The sequence below is a fragment of the Sorex araneus genome, chromosome 8 (assembly GCF_027595985.1).
Source record: "Sorex araneus isolate mSorAra2 chromosome 8, mSorAra2.pri, whole genome shotgun sequence".
Classification (NCBI taxonomy): domain Eukaryota; kingdom Metazoa; phylum Chordata; class Mammalia; order Eulipotyphla; family Soricidae; genus Sorex; species Sorex araneus.
In genome coordinates, this window is record NC_073309.1 from 64,786,809 (window position 1) to 64,805,622 (window position 18,814).

General features: G+C 45.1%; 1 protein-coding gene and 1 pseudogene across 2 annotated transcripts in view; both read left to right on the forward strand.

Moving 5' to 3' along the window:
• The window catches only part of DBT (dihydrolipoamide branched chain transacylase E2), a 51,773-nt gene extending 34,295 nt beyond the window's left edge, over window positions 1-17,478 (forward strand). For both annotated transcript variants that reach the window (XM_004614653.2, XM_055146175.1), the window contains 7 exons: window positions 2,128-2,249; window positions 3,791-4,007; window positions 5,762-5,928; window positions 8,560-8,637; window positions 12,646-12,837; window positions 12,977-13,048; window positions 15,383-17,478. In XM_004614653.2, coding sequence (XP_004614710.2) covers window positions 2,128-2,249; window positions 3,791-4,007; window positions 5,762-5,928; window positions 8,560-8,637; window positions 12,646-12,837; window positions 12,977-13,048; window positions 15,383-15,550 — 1,016 coding nt within the window. In that variant the 3' untranslated portion in view covers window positions 15,551-17,478. The remainder of the gene's footprint in view (window positions 1-2,127; window positions 2,250-3,790; window positions 4,008-5,761; window positions 5,929-8,559; window positions 8,638-12,645; window positions 12,838-12,976; window positions 13,049-15,382) is intronic.
• LOC129406925 (U2 spliceosomal RNA) lies at window positions 13,259-13,473 on the forward strand (annotated as a pseudogene).
• Window positions 17,479-18,814: the final 1,336 nt, after the last annotated feature.

The following is an 18,814-nucleotide window of genomic DNA, read 5'->3' on the forward strand; positions in this document are numbered from 1 at the left end:
CACCTCTTTTGGCCTGGCCTGTACTGACCTCTCTGCCTTCCAGTCTCCTCTTTCCGCTCCACCCTACATCCATTCAGCTCTGGCCTTTGATTCTGGAAGCTTTTTCTCAGTGTTCTCTCATTAATTGTCGTACTTCCTTGGCATTTTTTGTGTAGTCTGTACAAAGCAGGTTAACCTTTAATTTGTATTAGTTTTAGTGAGAGATGGCTTATCTTTTTAATTGTAAGTTTGTTTAAGGAAAAATAATATTTGATGTGCATGTTGTCTATCCTTGCAAATATTTAGCTTGATTGTTGCTATAAGAATACTTTTAAATCTTTCATGTGTGGAGAGATAGCACAGCGGGTAGGGCATTTGCCTTGCACTCGGCCGACCCGAGTTAGATTCCGCTGCCCCTCTCGGAGAGCCTGGCAAGCTACCAAGAGTATCCCGCCCGCACAGCAAAGCTATGCCAAAAACAGTAACAAGTCTCACAATGGAGATGTTACTGGTGCCCGCTCAAGCAAATCGATGAGCAATGGGATGACAGTGACAATTCAAATTCATTTTATTAGTTAACCTGAAGTATTATGACGTTCTTATAAATTTTCTTCATAGGAGGAATTTCAGCAACACTAAATTAGCAGCTTTCAATACGTCTTTTTCTTTGTTTTGTTTTTTGTGCCACACCCGGTGGTACTCAGGGCTTACCCCTAACTTGTGCTTAGGTATTACTCCTGTCAGTGCTCAGAGGACCTTGGTGGTTTGGGTCACCTTGCATGTGACTAACTCCGCTAGTCACATGCAAGCCTGCCATATTGTCTCTCCTACAGAGTTCCTTTATTCAGCATGTCTTGCCCAGAGTTTCTTCCTTCTTTCTTAAAACAAATATTTTAATGTCAACCATAATAATAAAACCATGTATATGCATGCTAGAACCATGGGAATTTCATTCATTGGAGAGTTGTGAAATTTGAGTTTAGTCTTAACTCTGAACCTCCTATAGTCTGTTTTCACACCTGTCCTTTGCACCTGTAAAATGTGGTAATTAATGGAGGACATGGGTGTAAGAACACTTAGGAAACGATTTTCAGAGAGTTGTGGAATAAGGTGGCATTTTACTACTCGAAGATGGCTTTCTCCCAACTATGTCACTGTTTAAAATAATCAGGGTGACTTTGTTGCAGGAAGGTAAGGAACAACTTACCTCCTTGCCTCACCTGTCACAGTCTGCAGCAGCTTCTCACAAATATGTTTATTTTTATCATCCATATCCAGGTTGTTGTAAAAGACACTATTCCACAACATTATCAAAGTATTTTTTTCATTAAATAAGTAGCAGTGAGTTGCTTGATTCTTTAGGAAACATCATTTTTCGTATATGAACTGCTTAACTCCTAGATCTAAACCCCTACTTGGCCCCGAGATTTTAGATTTTGGGTTTTTTTGGGGGTTTTTTTGTTTGTTTGTTTGTTTGTTTGTTTTGGTTTGAGGGTTTTTTGAAGTTTTTATTGTTTGGTTTTTTTTCTTTTTTTTTGGTCACACCTGATGTTCACTCAGGCCTTACTCATGGCTTTGCACTCAGGGTTCCCTCCTGTTGGGGCTCAGGGGACCATATGGGATGCCAGGGATTAAATCCAGGTCAGCCTCCGCAGGGCAAGTGCCTTACCCGCTGTACTGTCTCTCCGGCCCCTATTACATGGTTGTTTTTTGTTTTTGTTGTTTTTCTTTTTGGGTTACACCGGTGATGCACAGGGGTTACTCCTGGCTCATTCACTCAGGATTTACTCCTGTCAGTGCTCAGGGACCATATGGGATGTTGGGAATCGAACCTGCATCGGCCGTGTGCTAGGCAAACGCCCTACCCGCTGTGCTATCGCTCCAGCCCCTATTACATGTTTTTTAACAGAAAAGAAATTAATGCCTGAAAATGGTTGCTCAGGACTGTAAAAATACTGGACCCTCCCCACCCCATGCAGTACACACACAAGCACAGTTTCCATTCCACCCATATTGTTTTCCTATTCTGAAGTAGGCTGATTATGCTTTTTTTTTAGTGTAAATTAATTCTGGTTAAATTTGTTTTTGTAAATCTCTGAAGTAGTCTTGACTAAAGAGTAATAGTTTGACATTTTGCATTGTGGCCAGACTCAGAAGAAGATGTCGTCGAAACTCCTGCCGTGTCCCACGACGAGCACACGCACCAAGAGATAAAGGGCCAGAAAACGCTGGCGACGCCTGCAGTTCGCCGCCTGGCAATGGAGAACAACGTGAGTTCCCTCCCATGCTGTTTCACATGAGGGGAAGGACACACAGGAGGGGGGCAGAGCGACAGCACAACGGGGAGGGCATTTGCCTTGCATGCAGCCGCCCGGATTCAGTCTCCGGCATCCTATATGGTTCCCCCAGCCCCGCCAGGAGTAATTCCTGAGTGCAGAGCCAGGAGTTACCCCTGAGCATTGCTGGGTGTGACCCAAAAGAAAAAAAGAAAAAAAAAAAGAACACATAGAGAGAACGTGTTAGTGGGACTTTCCGTGGGCCAGGCAGTGCCCGACCTTACTACCAGGAGTGAGCCCAGAGCTGCCCCACACACACAAGGTGTGGCCCGGAACAGAAAGGGAAAGTATGCATTTGTGTCTTAATAATCGCCAGCATCTCAAGATGATAGGACTGTTTCTGACTAAAGGAAACGTTTGGTCACACGGCACCAGCCAGTCCAGTGGATCCTCAGGCAAAACTGAAATGCTGCAGTCAGCACACATTGACTTTTAGTGACCGAAGTTTTCATAGTTCCTTTTGCCTTTGTACTGTAAACAACAGTGTGTAGTAAATTTATTTGTGCCTGCTAAGGGCCCAGGCAGGGATGGTGGGAGGGAAACTGGGGACACTGGTAGAAGAAAGTCACACTGATGTGTGTGACTTTAACGCCTGAAACAACTGTATTAGGAACAACTCCATAATCATGTGTGAAAATGCATTGTTATTGCTGTTACCATTTTGGCTTTTTGGGTCACACCCGGTGATGTTCAGGGGTACTCCTGACTCTGCACTCTGGAATGACTCCTGGCGGTGCTCGGGGAACCATATGGGATGTTGGGGAGCGAACTTGGGTTGCCTGCTTGCACAGCAAACAACCTACCTACTGTGCTATCACTCTGGCCCCTGAATTTTTTTTTTTTTAAAGAAAACATTTGAAAGGGAGATAACTCAAAGTGCTTTGTATGTGGGGTCCTGGGTTCAGTCCCCAGGGACCCTGAGCACTGTTGGGAGAAGCCCATGAGCATCGCTGATCATGCCCCTAACCCCACAGAAAGCAACACAAAACAAAAAACCATGAAAATACCTATTTCTGAAAAATCATTTATCAAACTTCTCATGAGAAGTAAAAAGAAAATTTGGAGTGTGTCTGTCTTTTTGTTTGTTTGTTTTATGTATTTGGGGAGGGGAAGGTGGTGCATACTCCTGGCTGGAGGCTCAGAACACACCGGTGATGCTCAGGGGCCTTGTGGGTGGCAAAGGATCAAGTCCAGGTTGGCGACATAAAGGCAAGCACCCTGTGCACTGTACTCTCACTCTAGCCTTGGAATTACTGATTTCTAAGAAATTTTATTTTGAGCATTACAATGCTTCGTTTGGGCTGGGGAGGCAGCTTAGTGGCCAGAACACGTGTTTTGTTTGTGGGAGCCCAGGTTCGACCCCTGGTGACTTTTCAATCAACCCCCAAACACCGAGTTGGGAGTAGCCCCTAAGCATCTATCAAGTGTGGTCCAAAAAAAGAAAGAGAATAATAGTCAAATGTCCATTTTTTTAGATTAAGCTGAGTGAAGTTGTTGGCACAGGAAAAGATGGCAGAATACTTAAAGAAGATATCCTCAGCTATTTGGAAAAGCAGACGGGAGCTATACTGCCTCCTTCACCCAAAGCTGAAATTGTGCCACCTCCGGCAAGACCAAAGGAGAAGACTGTTCCTGTTCCAGTAGCAAGACCTCCGGTATTCATAGGCAAAGACAGGACGGAACCAGTGAAAGGTTATAGTTACCTTTATTTATGATAGAAATAATAATGTAAGGGACTAGTGGAAAGTATCTGGTCAGAAGATAAGAGTGTTTTTGATTATTGCTGAAGGGAAAGTTCTGTTTTCTTTTGTTGAAGTGAAGCATATAGTTTTTATTCAACAAAACTTGTTTAGAAAGATGTAGGAAGAAAGAAGGGAAATGTGTTAAAGAGTCAACACGAGCATCTCCAGAGTTAAGAAGCAGACAAGCAGGCCAGGTGTGTGTTCAGGGGAGAACACAGGTTTGAAGAGAAGCCGCTGAAGGTTTATGCTCGGTATACAAGGAAACGACAGTGTTTTCAGGCACCATATCAGTCTGTGCTGGTAATTTCTGGTCTGCTACAATGGTGGGTTCCTTGGGATGGCTGGACATCCCAAGAACATGTACAGATCATTGAGAACAATGACACAAACAACAACAACAAAAATATGTGTTTGGACCAACCCCAAACTCTGAGTGGGGAGTAGCATATGTAAGTAGGTGTATCTGTAGGTACACCAAGAAGAGCTGGAGAGTGATCCGCATTAGAGAACCTTTGAGACAAAATCTGGGGGCTTTTTGCAATGGTCTTCATTTTCAGGGCACTCCCAAAGTCACTCCTGGCTTATGGACTCTGAAGCGCTTGGCTTCCCGAGGCGGCCTTGGCAAGGAAGCCCTGGTGGGACTCACCATTGGCATGCCTTTGCGCTTTCCCTGTGGCACAGGCGCTGCTTCTTACACAATCCCCCTGAGCTCTGGGTGCTGTGGCAGGGTCCCCCCTGGCTCTGGGTGCTATGGCAGGGTCCCCCTGAGCTCTGGGTGCTGCCTAGGAGTCACGGCCCGGCTTGGAGAAGAGTGACTGAAAACAGCAGGGTCAAGGCCTACTCGTCAGGCTTGGTTCTCCCCTGAGCACGGGTCTCCCCATTTCTGTGTCCTGGCCCGCCTACTTTCACCCTCCAGAAGCCTGTGTTCTCTTCTTCCTTTCTCTCTCCACGTCTTCCTGAAGAAATTTTAATAAAACCTGCCTTGCTTTACCAAAACAAAAACAAACAAATAACAACAACAAAAGTATATCTGACTCTGACTCCTGATTGAGCTGCTGAATGCTATGATCCCAGAGACTCACAAACAAATCTCAGAACCCAGCGGCTTTGGGCAGAACCCCCTCCAGATTTAATTATTAAAATTCCAGAATCTGCGTAATATCATATGCCATTCATAATCAGCAATAGGAAACAAAGTGTCTAATGTTGCCGTTTCGGCAGATCTAAGAGTTGGGGGGAAATCTCAAATAACAATGGTGGGTCTGGTGTTGAAATATTGAATGTAATCAAAGTAGAGAGAGAGAGTAATGTGGACATCATCTGCCACACAGGTAGGGAGAGGGTGTGAGATGGGGGGTATACTGAGGTTTTGGATGGTGGGAAATGTGCACTGGTGAAGGGATGGGTGTTTCATCATTGCATGACTGAGACTTAAACCCGAAGGCTTTGTAACTGCTCTCATGGGGATTCATAAATAATTAAAAATATATATGTGCATATATATAATATATATATGACTTTTGGATCAGCCCCAAGCACTGAGTTGGGATAGCATATATAATTTGCTACTTATATAAGTAGCACCAAGAAGAGCTGGAGAGGGACCGGCATTAGAGAACCTTTTATTTTAGGGGATGGGGTGGGTAGGTGGTGGGGACAACAAAGAATTGAAAGATCCGAAACAATATATGTGATGTGTTTCAGGCTTCCACAAAGCCATGGTCAAGACTATGACGGCAGCCTTGAAGATCCCTCACTTTGGATATTGTGACGAGGTTGATGTAACCGAGCTGGTTAAACTCCGAGAAGAACTGAAGCCCATCGCGCTGGCTCGGGGAATTAAGCTCTCCTTTATGCCCTTCTTCTTAAAGGTGAGGTTTCGCTCATCTCAGACACGAGGTTGCTGTGGAACATCTACATTTTGTTTTGCAGAGATGCAGGGTGTTCACCGTGGACCAGAATGGAAGTGTTCCTTGACAGAAGCACATAGAAAATTGTCTACATTTCATGGGAATTTGTAAAATTGACTTATTTTTTTTCTTTTTTGAGTCACACCTGGCAGTGTTCACGGGTTACCCCTGGCTCTGCACTCAGGAATTACTCCTGATGGTGCTCACGGAACCATATGAGATGTTGGGAATCGAACCTGGGTCTGCTGTGTGCAAGGCAAATGCCCTACCCGCTGTGCTATCGCTCCAGCTCAAAACTGACATTTTTTTGTTGCTTGATCTGCTTATGTCTGTCTAGCTCACATTGCCCATCCTTCATGAAACGCTGCTGTTGCTCACCCCAGAGGGGTGCAGGCTGACCAGCGGAGAGGTGGGTGGTGCTGGGTCACCCCGGGGCCTCCGAGGCCTGTGCTCTGTCTCTTGAGCCACACCCTTGGCCCCAGTATCTTTTTTGATCCTGAGTAATTCCTGACTTGTAAAGACTGCTGTCTCACTTCTGGGGAAATTGGGACTCAGAGAAATTGAGACACTTTTTAGGGATTTACAGCTAACAGCTAGAGAAGGCTCAGTTTCATCTCTGCTTCAGAAAACACTGCGGGCTATGGGGTTGAGCCCGGGCCCCTGAGCCTTGGCTAATTCCCCAGAAATAAATCACCAAAGTATCCCGCGCCTGCAGTGATCACTGCTTAGTACCCAGAGTAGTTTGCCATGCTCCTTAGCTGTGGCACCCATATACTGCTGCCTGCCACCTCCCCCTTCTCCTCCTCCTCCTCTTCTTCTTCCTCTTCCTCCTCTTTCTCCTCTTCTTCTTCTTCTTCCTCCTCATCTTCCTCCTCTTCCTCTTCCTCCTCCTCCTGTTCCTTCTCCTTTTCTTCCTCCTCCTCCTCCTCTTCTCTTTCTCTTCTCCTTCCTCTTCCTCTTCTTTTTTTTTTTTTTTAATATTTTTGCTTTTTGGGTCACACCTGGCAGTGCTCAAGGATTCCTCCTGGCTCTCACTCAGGAATTACTCCTGGCAGTGCTTAGAGGATATTATGCTGTGCCGGGAATCAAACCTGAGTTGGCCACGTGCAAGTCTAACACCATCCCTGCTGTACTGTTGCTCCAGCCCCTGCCGCCTGCCTCTTCAGAGATACCCTTCTCAGCCACTGTCTCTGTTTTTGCCAGGTTAAGCTCACCTTTGCTGCTAATGGAATACAAAATGCCACGTGAAGTGCCCGCTCTGTCCTTGATTTGTAAGCTGCATGACCTAAGTAGCATATTTGTTCAGGTGGCACATCCTAAGAAGCTTTTGCCAGCTGCCTTAGAATGAGTTAAATCTGCTTTTACTTCCCGTAGTAGTCACGTTGCCTGGCAACTGTTGACTTAATTTTCTCTTCACTGGCCACTGAGCTTTATGAGTAGAAACAGTTCTTTAGCTCCATCTTTTTGGTACTCTCTTGACAAGCGGAGAGATGCTCCTCCGAACATGAGATGTAGTAGGTGGCAGTCACCGTGAGCACTGGACCAGGTGATCGCTCGAGAGAGTCTGCTCAAGTGACATGGCATGTGGATGAGATCACTCAGGTCATGTGTGAGCCAGAAGAAAAGAAGGCCAAGAAGTTTTCTACCCAGATTTAACGGGCAGATGGAAACGGGGTTAGCAGACATGTTGGAAGGAGAATGGGGTCAGTAGTCTGACACTGGGAGAAGCGTCTGCACATGGCAGAGGGTCTCTGACCATCTGTCATCTACACCTGGGTTCTAGAACTGGCAGGGATGAGGCGCAGAAGCAGGGTTTGAGTCCGGTGTGTCTTTTCTTTTGTTTGTTTTTGTTTTGGAGCCACACCTGGAGGTGCTCAGGGCTCACTCCTGGCTCTGAACTCGGGTATCACTCTTGGCAGGCTCAGGGATGCTGGATGCCCAGCCAGGGTCAGCCACGTGCCAGGAAGCATCCTGTCTGCTGTGCTACAGCCCTCCCCTGTTCTCCCCTGCCCCCACCCCGACCCTCCAGTGTTTGCGCCATTTTGCGCCACACCCAGTGATGCTCAGGGGTTACTCCTGGCTCTGCATTCAGGAGTTACTCCTGCTGGTACTTGGGGGAGCATATGAGGTACCAGGGATCAAAACCCGGGTCGACAGTGTGGAAGCAAGCACCCTACCCACTGTACAGCGGTTCCACCCGTCTTTTCTTAACTTACTGGCCTTTGTCATTTTAAGCTCAGAAGCAGTTTATAAGAACACCAGCAAAGGGCGTTGATATAACGAGGCCTGGATTGGGTTATGGGTTCAGCCCTCATGTCTGTTAAGAAGCAGACATCTCCTTTTCATAGTTGTGTCAGTCTGCACAGCTATTTTCAGAAATCACCATGATAGCTACACGATGCCTACTATTTTTTCTCTTATTCTTAAGTGATTAGAGGAAACCCACACTGTTTGGAGATAGCACTGGTACACACAGACATACACTGCTTGGAATTAAGCTCATAAATAAGTGGTTTTCCCCTTTACACCTCACTTTCACTTTATCCTTCCAGAGTTATGATACTGACGTTGCATTCCCCTTCTGTTAAACAGGCTGCTTCCTTGGGATTGCTCCAGTTTCCTATCCTGAATGCTTCTGTGGATGAAAACTGCCAGAATATAACATACAAGGTTGGCTGTTGGTTGTGGACTGTTCTTACTGTAAACAGAAGGTGGTGCGAGTGTGCTTGTTAATTAGAGAAGCTTCTGTTGTACCTCCACAGTCGTTTTCTTAGACTAGAATTAAAGGCACAGACAAAGCAGTCCACTGGAATATAATTTGTTATTGTTGGTTTTACTATTTAATAATGACAGTGTTCCAGCGATTGCCTCTTTGGAGAGGTTTGTGGATACCCAGCAGTGCTCAGGGGACCGTACAGGGCTGGCGCTCAAATCCAGGCCCCTGAATGCACAGCATGTGCTCCAGCCCTTTGAACCATCTCCCTGATCCTAGTTTCTCGGGGATGGTTCGGATTTGGTGAGGGGGGGGTCACACCTGATGGCACTCAGGGTCTGCTCCTAGCTCTGTGCCTTGGGGGTCATCCCAGGTGGTGCTTAGGGTCACAGCCTGGCCTTCCTTGTGCAGAGGATGCACTCAGCCCCCTGGGCCATTTCTCCTGCCCTCTATTGGTATTTTTAGGTCCTTTTGGTTTTCTGCTTAAAATAATAGAAATACGTGACTGTGACCATCCATAAGCCCAGGATTGTACACCCTTTTTTCCTATATCCTTTCCTCAAAAAAGTTCTTCAAATAGAATTCCTACCATTTTAAAACAAGAATAACTTAAATGAGAAAACTGATAAAAATTTGATTTTTGTTTGAGCTGTTTTTTGTTTTGCTTTTTGGTTACACCCGGCAGTGTTCAGGGCTTACTCCTGTCTCTACACTCGGGAATGACTCTGAGTGATCACTCTCAGAACCACTCTGACTGGCAGGGCTCAGGGGACCAAATGTGGTCACAGGAGTGACCATGGATGGCCAGGGACAGCATCCTATGATTGGAGTGGAAGAGTCTGGTCCTTCTTGGAATGTGGGCGGGTAACCTCCCCACAGGTGCCTGTACGACGTACCATAAACTCACTGCCCAGGATTATCTGGAGAAACAAATCCAGATCTTTCAGTACTAATACCCCAGTAGTAGCACACCATAGTGGATGGGAATGTAATGTAGAAACCAACAAAGCTCAACCAACAGGAAAAAATTAACACAGGAAGCTAAATATGCAACAACAGCTTAGCAAATCCTCAGTCAAGCACTTGACGTCCTCATAGTGAGATACAACTTTCAACAGTTTTCTTTTACTGAAGTATTTTTTATCATTCCATTAGCCACTTAGTGTTAACAAGCAATATAAAATAAATTACTTGGGGCCTGCAGTGGGGCAGGCTTGAGGGGTCGTGAAAGTGGACACAGTAGTGGAGGGGAGGTGACAGTGGTTGATACTGGAATATTGAATGTCTGCAACAAATGCATCATGAACAACTTCATAAAAGCATGTTGTTTAAAGAAAAAAAACCTTGGGATATCAGAATAAAATATATTGATTTATGTTAATGGTGGGCTGGAGCGATAGCACAGCGGTTGGGCGTTCGCCTTTCACGCGGCCTACCCGAGTTCGATTCCTCCACCCCCTCAGAGAGCCCGTCAAGCTACCTAGAGTATGGAGCCCGCGTGGCAGAACCTGACAAGCTACCCGTGCGTATTGGATATGCCAAAAACAGTAACAATAAGTCTCTCAATGAGAGATGTTACTGGTGCCCACTCGAACAAACTGATGAGCAACGGGATGACAGTGATGTTAATGGTATGGTACTGAGAACAGACTCATAAAACTATATGCCTGAAACCTATATAATGTGATACATACATCAGTGTCACCTTTAAAAAGTCTTAAGAACTGGGATAGTACGGTGGGTAGGCCTTTTGCCTTGCATTCAGCTGACCCGGGTTCAGCCTCTGGCAGCCCATAGCACCGCCAGGAGTATTTCCTGAGTGCAGAGCCAGGAGTAACCCCTGAGCATCGCCGGTATGTTCCCCCAAAACCAAACCAAAACAAATATCTATCTTAAGAACCCTTTGCTAGCCCTTGTGTTTATTCCTCATTAGAGGCGTGTGGCAAGGGGCCAGGGCATTGCTCACCTGCTCCACAGAGTTGGGTGAGGCCCTGGGTCCCATTCCTGATACAGAAACACAGATAAATACACAGCCAGGAATAGGGTAGATATCATAAGTGGTCAGATCTAAAAGCTTCACATATGATTAATGGAATTTCCTTCCTGTTTACGTCCTGTCACAGGGGCGCAAGCAATAGTACAGTGGGTAGGCATTTGCCCTGCGCATGACTGACCTAGGTTCCATCTCCGGCACCACATATGGTCCCCTGAGCCTCCCAAGAGTGACCCTGAGCACAGAGTGCCGTGTGCAAGCCCTGAGCACCACTGGGTGTGGTCCAAAGAACAAACATATACATCTCCTGTTCTAGAGAATTTCAACAGGAAAATATTTATCTTTAATTCCACAGTAGTAAAACAGTTCATTGATTACATTGAGATATGTATCCTAGGAATTTATTTTTACATACTTAAAAATCATATGGACTATACATACTCTTTCATTAAACTTACAACCTGAAAGTATTTTTCTTTCAACAGTTCTTTTTTCATGTAACATATTACATATTAATAAATGTAGTATTGTAACTTATTTAGCCAGTGGACTGCAAGTAAACTTTAGGCTTGTTTATAATTTCTTAATTGTACAGTCTGAATCCAATATGCCTGTATGTAGCGCCTGCATTTATTGTGTTAGCAGCAATTTTTGTGTTACTGAATATTATTAGGTGTTTTCCAAAAGGTGTGCTCCAGGTGACATTTTTGTTCGTGTGTATTGAAATATAGCATATTGCCCTCTATTCTCCCCCCCCCCGATTTTATTTATTTTTGGTTTGTGGTCATACTCTTCAGTGCTCAGGGCCGTATGTGGCTCTAGGGATCAAACCCCGGTCAGCCACATGTAAGGCAAGCACATTACTAGCTGTACTTTTCTCCAGCCCATGTTGCCCTGTATTCTTACCAAGGTAAAAACTACCTTTTAAAAAGTATCCTTCAGAATTCTTCAACAGGGGCTGGAGTGATAGCACAGCGGGTAGGGTGTTTGCCTTGCACGCAGCCAACCCGGGTTCAATTCCCGCATCCCATATGGTCCCTCAAGCACTGCCAGGAGTAATTCCTGAGTGCAGAACCAGGAGTAAACCTTGTGCATCACTGCGTGTGACCCAAAAAGCAAAAAAATAAAATCCTTCAAGCTTGCCTTGCTCGTGCCTGGCCCAGATTGATGTTCAGCACCCCCTGTGGACACATGAGCCCCAGGGGTTATCTCAGACACGGTGGGTATGGCCCAAACTCATCTCCCCCACCAAATTATTTTGTTTGTTTTGAGCATGCCAAAACCAGTAACAAGTCTCACAATGGAGATGTTACTGGTGCCCACTCAGCAAATCGACGAGCAACAGGATGACAGTGATGCAGTGATACAGTGGGTCACGCCCAGCAGTGCTCAGGGTACCATATGGGATGCTGGGGATTCAACCTGGGTCAGCTGTGTGCCAAGCAAGCACCCTACCCACTGTAATATCTCTTGAGCTCCAGCCCACCAAATTATCACAAAATAATCACCACCTATCTGTTACAGTTTTTGATAGATGGTTTTATAAAACAGTGAAAGGCAATCTTTTCCTGTTTGTGGGGTCCCATCCTGTCCAGCAGGGAGGACCCCTTGTGGGGCTGAGGAGGGGATGCAGCTGAATGAACAGACACAGCCGCAGAGCCAGAAAGCAGCAAGGAGGAAGAGAGAGAGTTTATTCTACTAGCAGCTGCTACTTATACCTCTCTGCTGGGAGGAAATGGTGTCTGGACCCAGTACAAATGCAGATTGACGTGTCCTTTTGTTACAGGCATAGGCTATTGAGAAACAAATGGAAACCATAGTGGCAACCTTGCTACAAGCCTCTGTTTGAATCAGAAGAGCCAGACTGTCTGAATGGGAAATAAGAGCCAGACTTGTAAAGCGGCTCCCTACACCTGTTTGCTTGTGAAAAGACCTCTTGTGTCAACTTTTTGTGTGTTTGTGTGTCTTTTAGGCTTCTCATAACATTGGGATAGCAATGGATACGGAGCAGGGGTTGATCGTGCCTAATGTGAAAAATGTCCAGGCCTGCTCTGTGTTTGAGATCGCCTTGGAGCTGAACCGTCTCCAGCAGCTGGGCGCCAGCGGGCAACTGGGCACCGCTGAGCTCACAGGAGGCACATTCACTCTTTCCAACATTGGATCTGTGAGTACCAGCGGTGTTCACACTCAGAAACTGTCACAGAAGAGTTTCAGGCATCTGCGCTTTTAAACATTTCAGTTCCTTTTACCTTTTGTTCCTCAAATGCTGAACGTTTTACTGTTTTTCGTTGTCTTTTTTCCAGATTGGTGGCACCTATGCCAAGCCAGTGATACTGCCACCTGAAGTGGCCATCGGGGCTATTGGGTCAATTCAGGTATGTTTATTCAGTCCCTGAAAAAGGAATTTGAACAAATCAATGGAGTAAACAGTGAAGAGTAGCCATTAACATGGTTTTTTGTGCTCCCTTTGTGAGTCTGACTGTGACTTTTGGCTCCGTTAGCCAGTGGTTTCTTCCTGAGAGTGAGGCTGCAGCTCTGATCTCTGTGTGTCTAATGAACGGTGGGGATCGGAATTGTTTCTTTATATCGCTTCTCAGCCTTTTGGCTAAGATCAAGTGCAGAATTGTTTCTGTGTGCATCATCCATTATACATTATGCCGGGCAAACCTCAGAGTCCCTACCAATATCTCAAATTGAGCTAATCTATTTCTAGCATTTTTTTTTTTCGTTTTTGCTTTTTGGGACACCCCCGGCTATGTTCAGGGTTTACTTCCAGCTCTATACTCAGGAATTATTCCTCGAAGTGTGTATATGGGATGCCGGGGATCAAACCCAGTTCTGCTGCATGCAAAGCAAGTGCCCTACCCTCTTATGCTATCACTCCTGTCCCCACCAAATGTAGGTTCTCTTTTTTTCCTTTGTTTTGTGGTGGGGGGGTCACAGCTGGCAATGCTCAGGGGCTACTCCTGGCTCTGCACTCAGGAATTACTCCTAGCAGTGCTTGGGAACCATATGAGATGCTGGGCATCAAACCCGGGTCGGCCGCTTGCAAGGCAAACACCCTGCCCGCTGTGCTATCGCTCCAGCCCTGTCAATTCTTGATATTGTGTACAGAGCCTAAAGAAATTGTATTTTAACAAGAATCCATGTAGTTCCGATGCATGTGACCTGTGTGTGATTTAGAGTAGGGCTATAATGATGTTAGCCCTAGCTAAACATTAGAATCACTTGGCGTGATTGAAAATAATGACCAGATTCACCCTTGAGAAAAAGAGCTTGGCATCCTTATTATCCATCAGAAGTTAAAAATAATGCTCGGGATACCATTTCAGCACCACTATTAAATGTTACAGCCACTTCATTTTGAGGGGTTTGGCTTTGGTTTTGTTTTTTGTGGGTTTTTGGTTTTTTGGGGTTTTTTTGCTTTTAAGTCATCCCTGCTGATATTCAGGGTTGCTCCTTGTTCTGCACTCAGGAATTACTCCTGGCTTGCTCAGCTCAGGGAACCATGTGGGATGCTGGGGATCGAACCTGGGTCAGCCATGTGTGAGGCAAACACCCTACTCATTGTGCTATCACTCTGGCCCTCTCTTTTTGAGTTTTGTATCTTCATAAAAACCTATATTCTATTTATAATGCTTCTATAGAGTCTTTCATTCGCGTTTTGCTTTCATGTTGACATGCAAAATTCTTGCAGATAAGCCTTTATTCAGCCTTTGATTTGCTTTCTGGCCCATCACCCTTCAGCAGTAGCTCTCAGTTACTCCTTATTCTCCCAACATCCTTTCCCTTTAGGCTCAGGGAGGAGTTGGGGAAGCAAAAAGCAAACACACATAACATGACCCTGTGTTTTCTGATCAGAGATTTCTCCCAGTGTTCATCTTCCCGGAGAAATAATTCGGGGGAGAGGTCTTGTCTTGCATCCCACCAATCCCGATTTGAATCACCGACATCATGTATGGTCTCCTGAGCACAGAGCAGAAATTGCCTCCAAGCATCCTGGTATCTTAATAAAAAATGCCAGAAAATATTTTTAGAAATTGAGGGGCTGGAGCTATAATACAACAGGGCGAGTATTGCCTGCACACGGCTGACTTTGGGTCAATTCCCAGGCACCCCATATATGTCCCCGAGACTGCTAGGAGTAGGAGTCTGCCAGAGTGCAGACTCTGACAACAGCAGACCCCAGTGTAAAGCCCGGAGTAAACCCTGAGCACAGCTGGGGGTAGCCCCCTCTTCCCACAAAGAAAGTTGAAGTCCGCAAGGAGAGCCGCCAGTCCTCAGGTGTGCACCTCTGATGTACAGGGCCCTGAGTCTGATGATTGCCAGCACTGTCTGTGCCTCCCTCACCCGCTCCAGCCCCCAGGACCACCAGCCCCGACACTGTCAGAGCACGGGGCGCACATTGAACTCTTTGGCCTGGTTGGCCAAAATATTCCAGGCATGGACCTGAATGTTGGGTGGGTACTGACCTTCCACAAAGAAAAAGGTGGGATCTGTGATGAGATTTTCTTTATGCATGGGGGACAAGAAGTATCTTGCGGAAGCTCTGAGATTTGGAGGTTTGGACGTAAAGAAAGTGGGGAGATTGCCAGTGCACATTTTCAAGCGTCTCTTGGAACGCTTGTGTTATGTGGAGGAGGGTTGCCATTGTCAGAGTTGGTACTTGGCGCCTTGAAACTTGACTCTGTTCTCTTCCTTATTTCTAGACCCTTCCCAGATTTAACCAGAAAGGAGAAGTATTTAAGGCACAGGTATTGAATGTGAGCTGGTCAGCTGACCACCGGATCATTGACGGTGCTACCATGTCACGCTTCTCAAACCTGTGGAAATCCTACTTGGAAAACCCAGCTTTGATGCTGTTAGATATGAAATGAAGATGATAAGAATCCGCGAACTTTGTTTTGAGCTTCCAAAGAATATGTAGGGCCTAGTGTGCGAACACATGTTCTTCGTTGCGATTTGTATTATAAGTGATTTGTATTGTTATGATTAAGATTCTGTGGCACAATATTTATCATTGTTCTGTTAGACTTTTTACTGAGATTGAATCATGGTGAAAGAGTTCCTTTGGGGCAGTTACATTTTACAGGTCTGAGTATAACTTTCCCTTTTTTCTCTGCAGGGGGCATGGGGAGGGCCTGCCAGGGATGGAGACCCGGGCCCCCTGTAAGCACTCTTCTACTGCACTCCAGCCCCGTGGTGGAGCTTCTTACTATGGTGCTGGTGTTAGTGGTCTGACACTGGCAACACGCAACAAAAATAATGTTACTAAAAGACAAGTAGCCATATTTTATACATGCAGTATTTACCCTGTTTTCCCTCTGTTTTATTTAATATTCATTATGAATGGAACTTGAGTTACATTTTGTTGGGACAAAGAATTCAAGAGGCTAAAGGATTTTCTGTTTCCCCACAATCACGCCACTTGTAAGGAAAATAATAAGTGCAATTATACTTACTTTTAAGAGATCTTGGAAGTATATGGCTATGTGGAGATTATCATTTGTAAATGTCTTGTGTATCTTAATACATTTTAAAGGAGAAATTGATAGGACACTCAGTTACAGTTGTGGCGCCAGTAGAGCAGTGGAAGGTGTTTGTTTTGAAAGGAAGCACTCTGGGCAGAGATGCCACCTCAGGGACGGAGAGGCAGGTTTTGTGTGCAGGAAGGCTGGGTTTGAGACCTGGCACCTCCAGGAGTGACTCCCAAAGTCTCAGGCCAGGAGTAGCCTGCAAGCACTGCTGGCTGTGGGTCCGAAACAAAAAGAAATGAAATGAGGCCCAGAGCTCCAGTGGGTAGGAGATTGCCTTGCACACAGCCGACCTAGGCTCAAAATCCCTGGATCCTGAGCACCACCGGGACTGATTCCTGAGTGCAGAGCCAGGAGTGACCCCTGAGGACTGCCAGTTGTAACCCAAGAAACAATAAATAAATAAAATAAATATACCTTTAGAATCTTGTGAATGTTTTGTTGGGAAGAATGCCTTGCAGACTGGTTTTGTGTAAAGAAGGTGCTTTAAATATAGCAGCTATTGATATTATCTTTACCCAGAAATTCACTGCCTTTAACTTTTTTGTTTTTTAACTTTCTTGGCATTCAGCAAAAAGTAGGATAGGATCAAAGTAAGACCCAGGCCTGGGGAGATGGAACACGTGGTTTGCATGCAGGAGTTTGGGTTCGTGCTGAACACAACGAGGATTCACCCCTAAGCACTGTGCCCAGAGTGGACCCTGAACACCGACGAGGTAGCCAAAAAACAAACAAAAATAATATCTATTCTTACATTCTCTGTATCCTGAGAAGGATAACAACGAGGAGAGAAGAGTCTAATGGGCAATTGTGAATGTTAAAATAACAAGTTACATTTCTTCATCATTTCCATACAAGATGATCACCAAGATCATTTTACTGGAGACACACCCACTTATAAATGGCACCTGAATAAATATATTCCAACATTTTGATCCAGGTTGCATTTAATATGGTCTAATTGAAATTATGTGCAAATGAAAATTTGTGACAGAAAAAGTAGTTTTCATCTCTACTTGGTTGTTCCAATATGGAAATTATTTTAAGTTAGAAAAAAGGTCAAATGAATGTTATTATTTTTAAAACTCAGATGATATAGTTACAAAGAAAATAAAGGTATTCTATTCTATTAACATTTTTGATCAATACATCTGTATACATAGTTATTCTTTTTATAAAAAAATCAAACTATACTATTTTATAATTTGTTTTTTTAATTTAACACTTATGGGGTAATTTTACAGGTCAATAAATTCACATTATACTTTTAAATGACTGCTTGTATTCTGTTGGATATCATTGGTTTGTCCTTTCCCCCTTGCCACTAGGAGCTTAGGTTTATCAGTCACACCCATCAAAGTGCTCCCGAGTCACTCCCATTCTTTTGTTTATCTGTAACCAATTCTACCAGTTTATCTGCTCTTCCCTTAATCAAACTCTGTTAATTGGTAAGGTCAGAACTTCCTAGAACACTGAATATTATAACATTGCCTTTCTCTCCTCTTTATGCCTTTTGAATAATTTACTTTAAAGCTATGTCTTTTTTGTATAGACACAAGAAGAAAATATTATGTTTTTATAACTTAAGACTTAATTGGCCTCTATTCCCTCCTGGGCATCTGCTTTCTCCACTTAAGCCTCAGTTGCCCTCAGTTCCTAGCACCCCAAAGTAGGGTCCCCAACGTGGGACGGGAAGGATCCAGGGCAAGCGGTGAGTTATGTGCTACCCTGGCATCGAGATGGGCCTGGCCAGAGTGCCTAATTCTTAACTATAAGTTAAGAGCTTGATCATAGACAAATGCTGTCATGATCCAATAGTAATTATGAGACTGGGACCCTGCCAGGGATAGGAAAGACTGATCTGGCCTGAGCACTGTAGTCTGAGATTGAGATGGCCCCAGGAGAGCAATTCTATAAGCTTTAATGCATCTCTTATTGTGTCCATACAAAATAACTAATATTATGAATTCTTATATGTTTGCTGGCTGAGGAGAAGAGAAACACATTCATGGGACTCTGCCCTTGGGTGGATCCTCCTGCTGAAAGAGAATTAAGTCCTAGGAGAAGCATCCCCTGAGGGAAAAGAACCTTACCCTATTGCTAACCACACCTATGTGTATGCCCCAACCCCCTCATGCTGTGGAGATTTAACTAGGCGGTAAGAGTGGGTTGGGGGCCAGATCCATCGGGCCAGATCCACCGGGGCCAGATCCATGGGAGCCAGATCCACGGGGGCCAGATCCACAGGGGCCAGATCCACAGATCGAGAGAGAGACCGAGAGCCGGGAGAGAGGCAGAGAGAGAGAGAATGAAGTAGGATGGGGGAGAAAGAAGCAGGAGGAGAATCAGAGGAGAATGGAGATGGACATGAAATAAACCGATCGAGCAACCAGTTTGGCCTTCTTCCTTCCTTCGCCTGCCTCGCCGCCTGCGCGCCCCTTCTTTTTATTTTTATTTTTATACAGTATTCTATTGTGTATATTAATTTGTTTATTTGTTTGGGTTTGTTTTGAGTTTGGGGACAGACCTAGGATGCTCAGGAGTTTCTCCTGGACTCTGAGCAGTGTTTAGGGAACCATGTGGATGCCAGAGATCGAACCCAGGTTG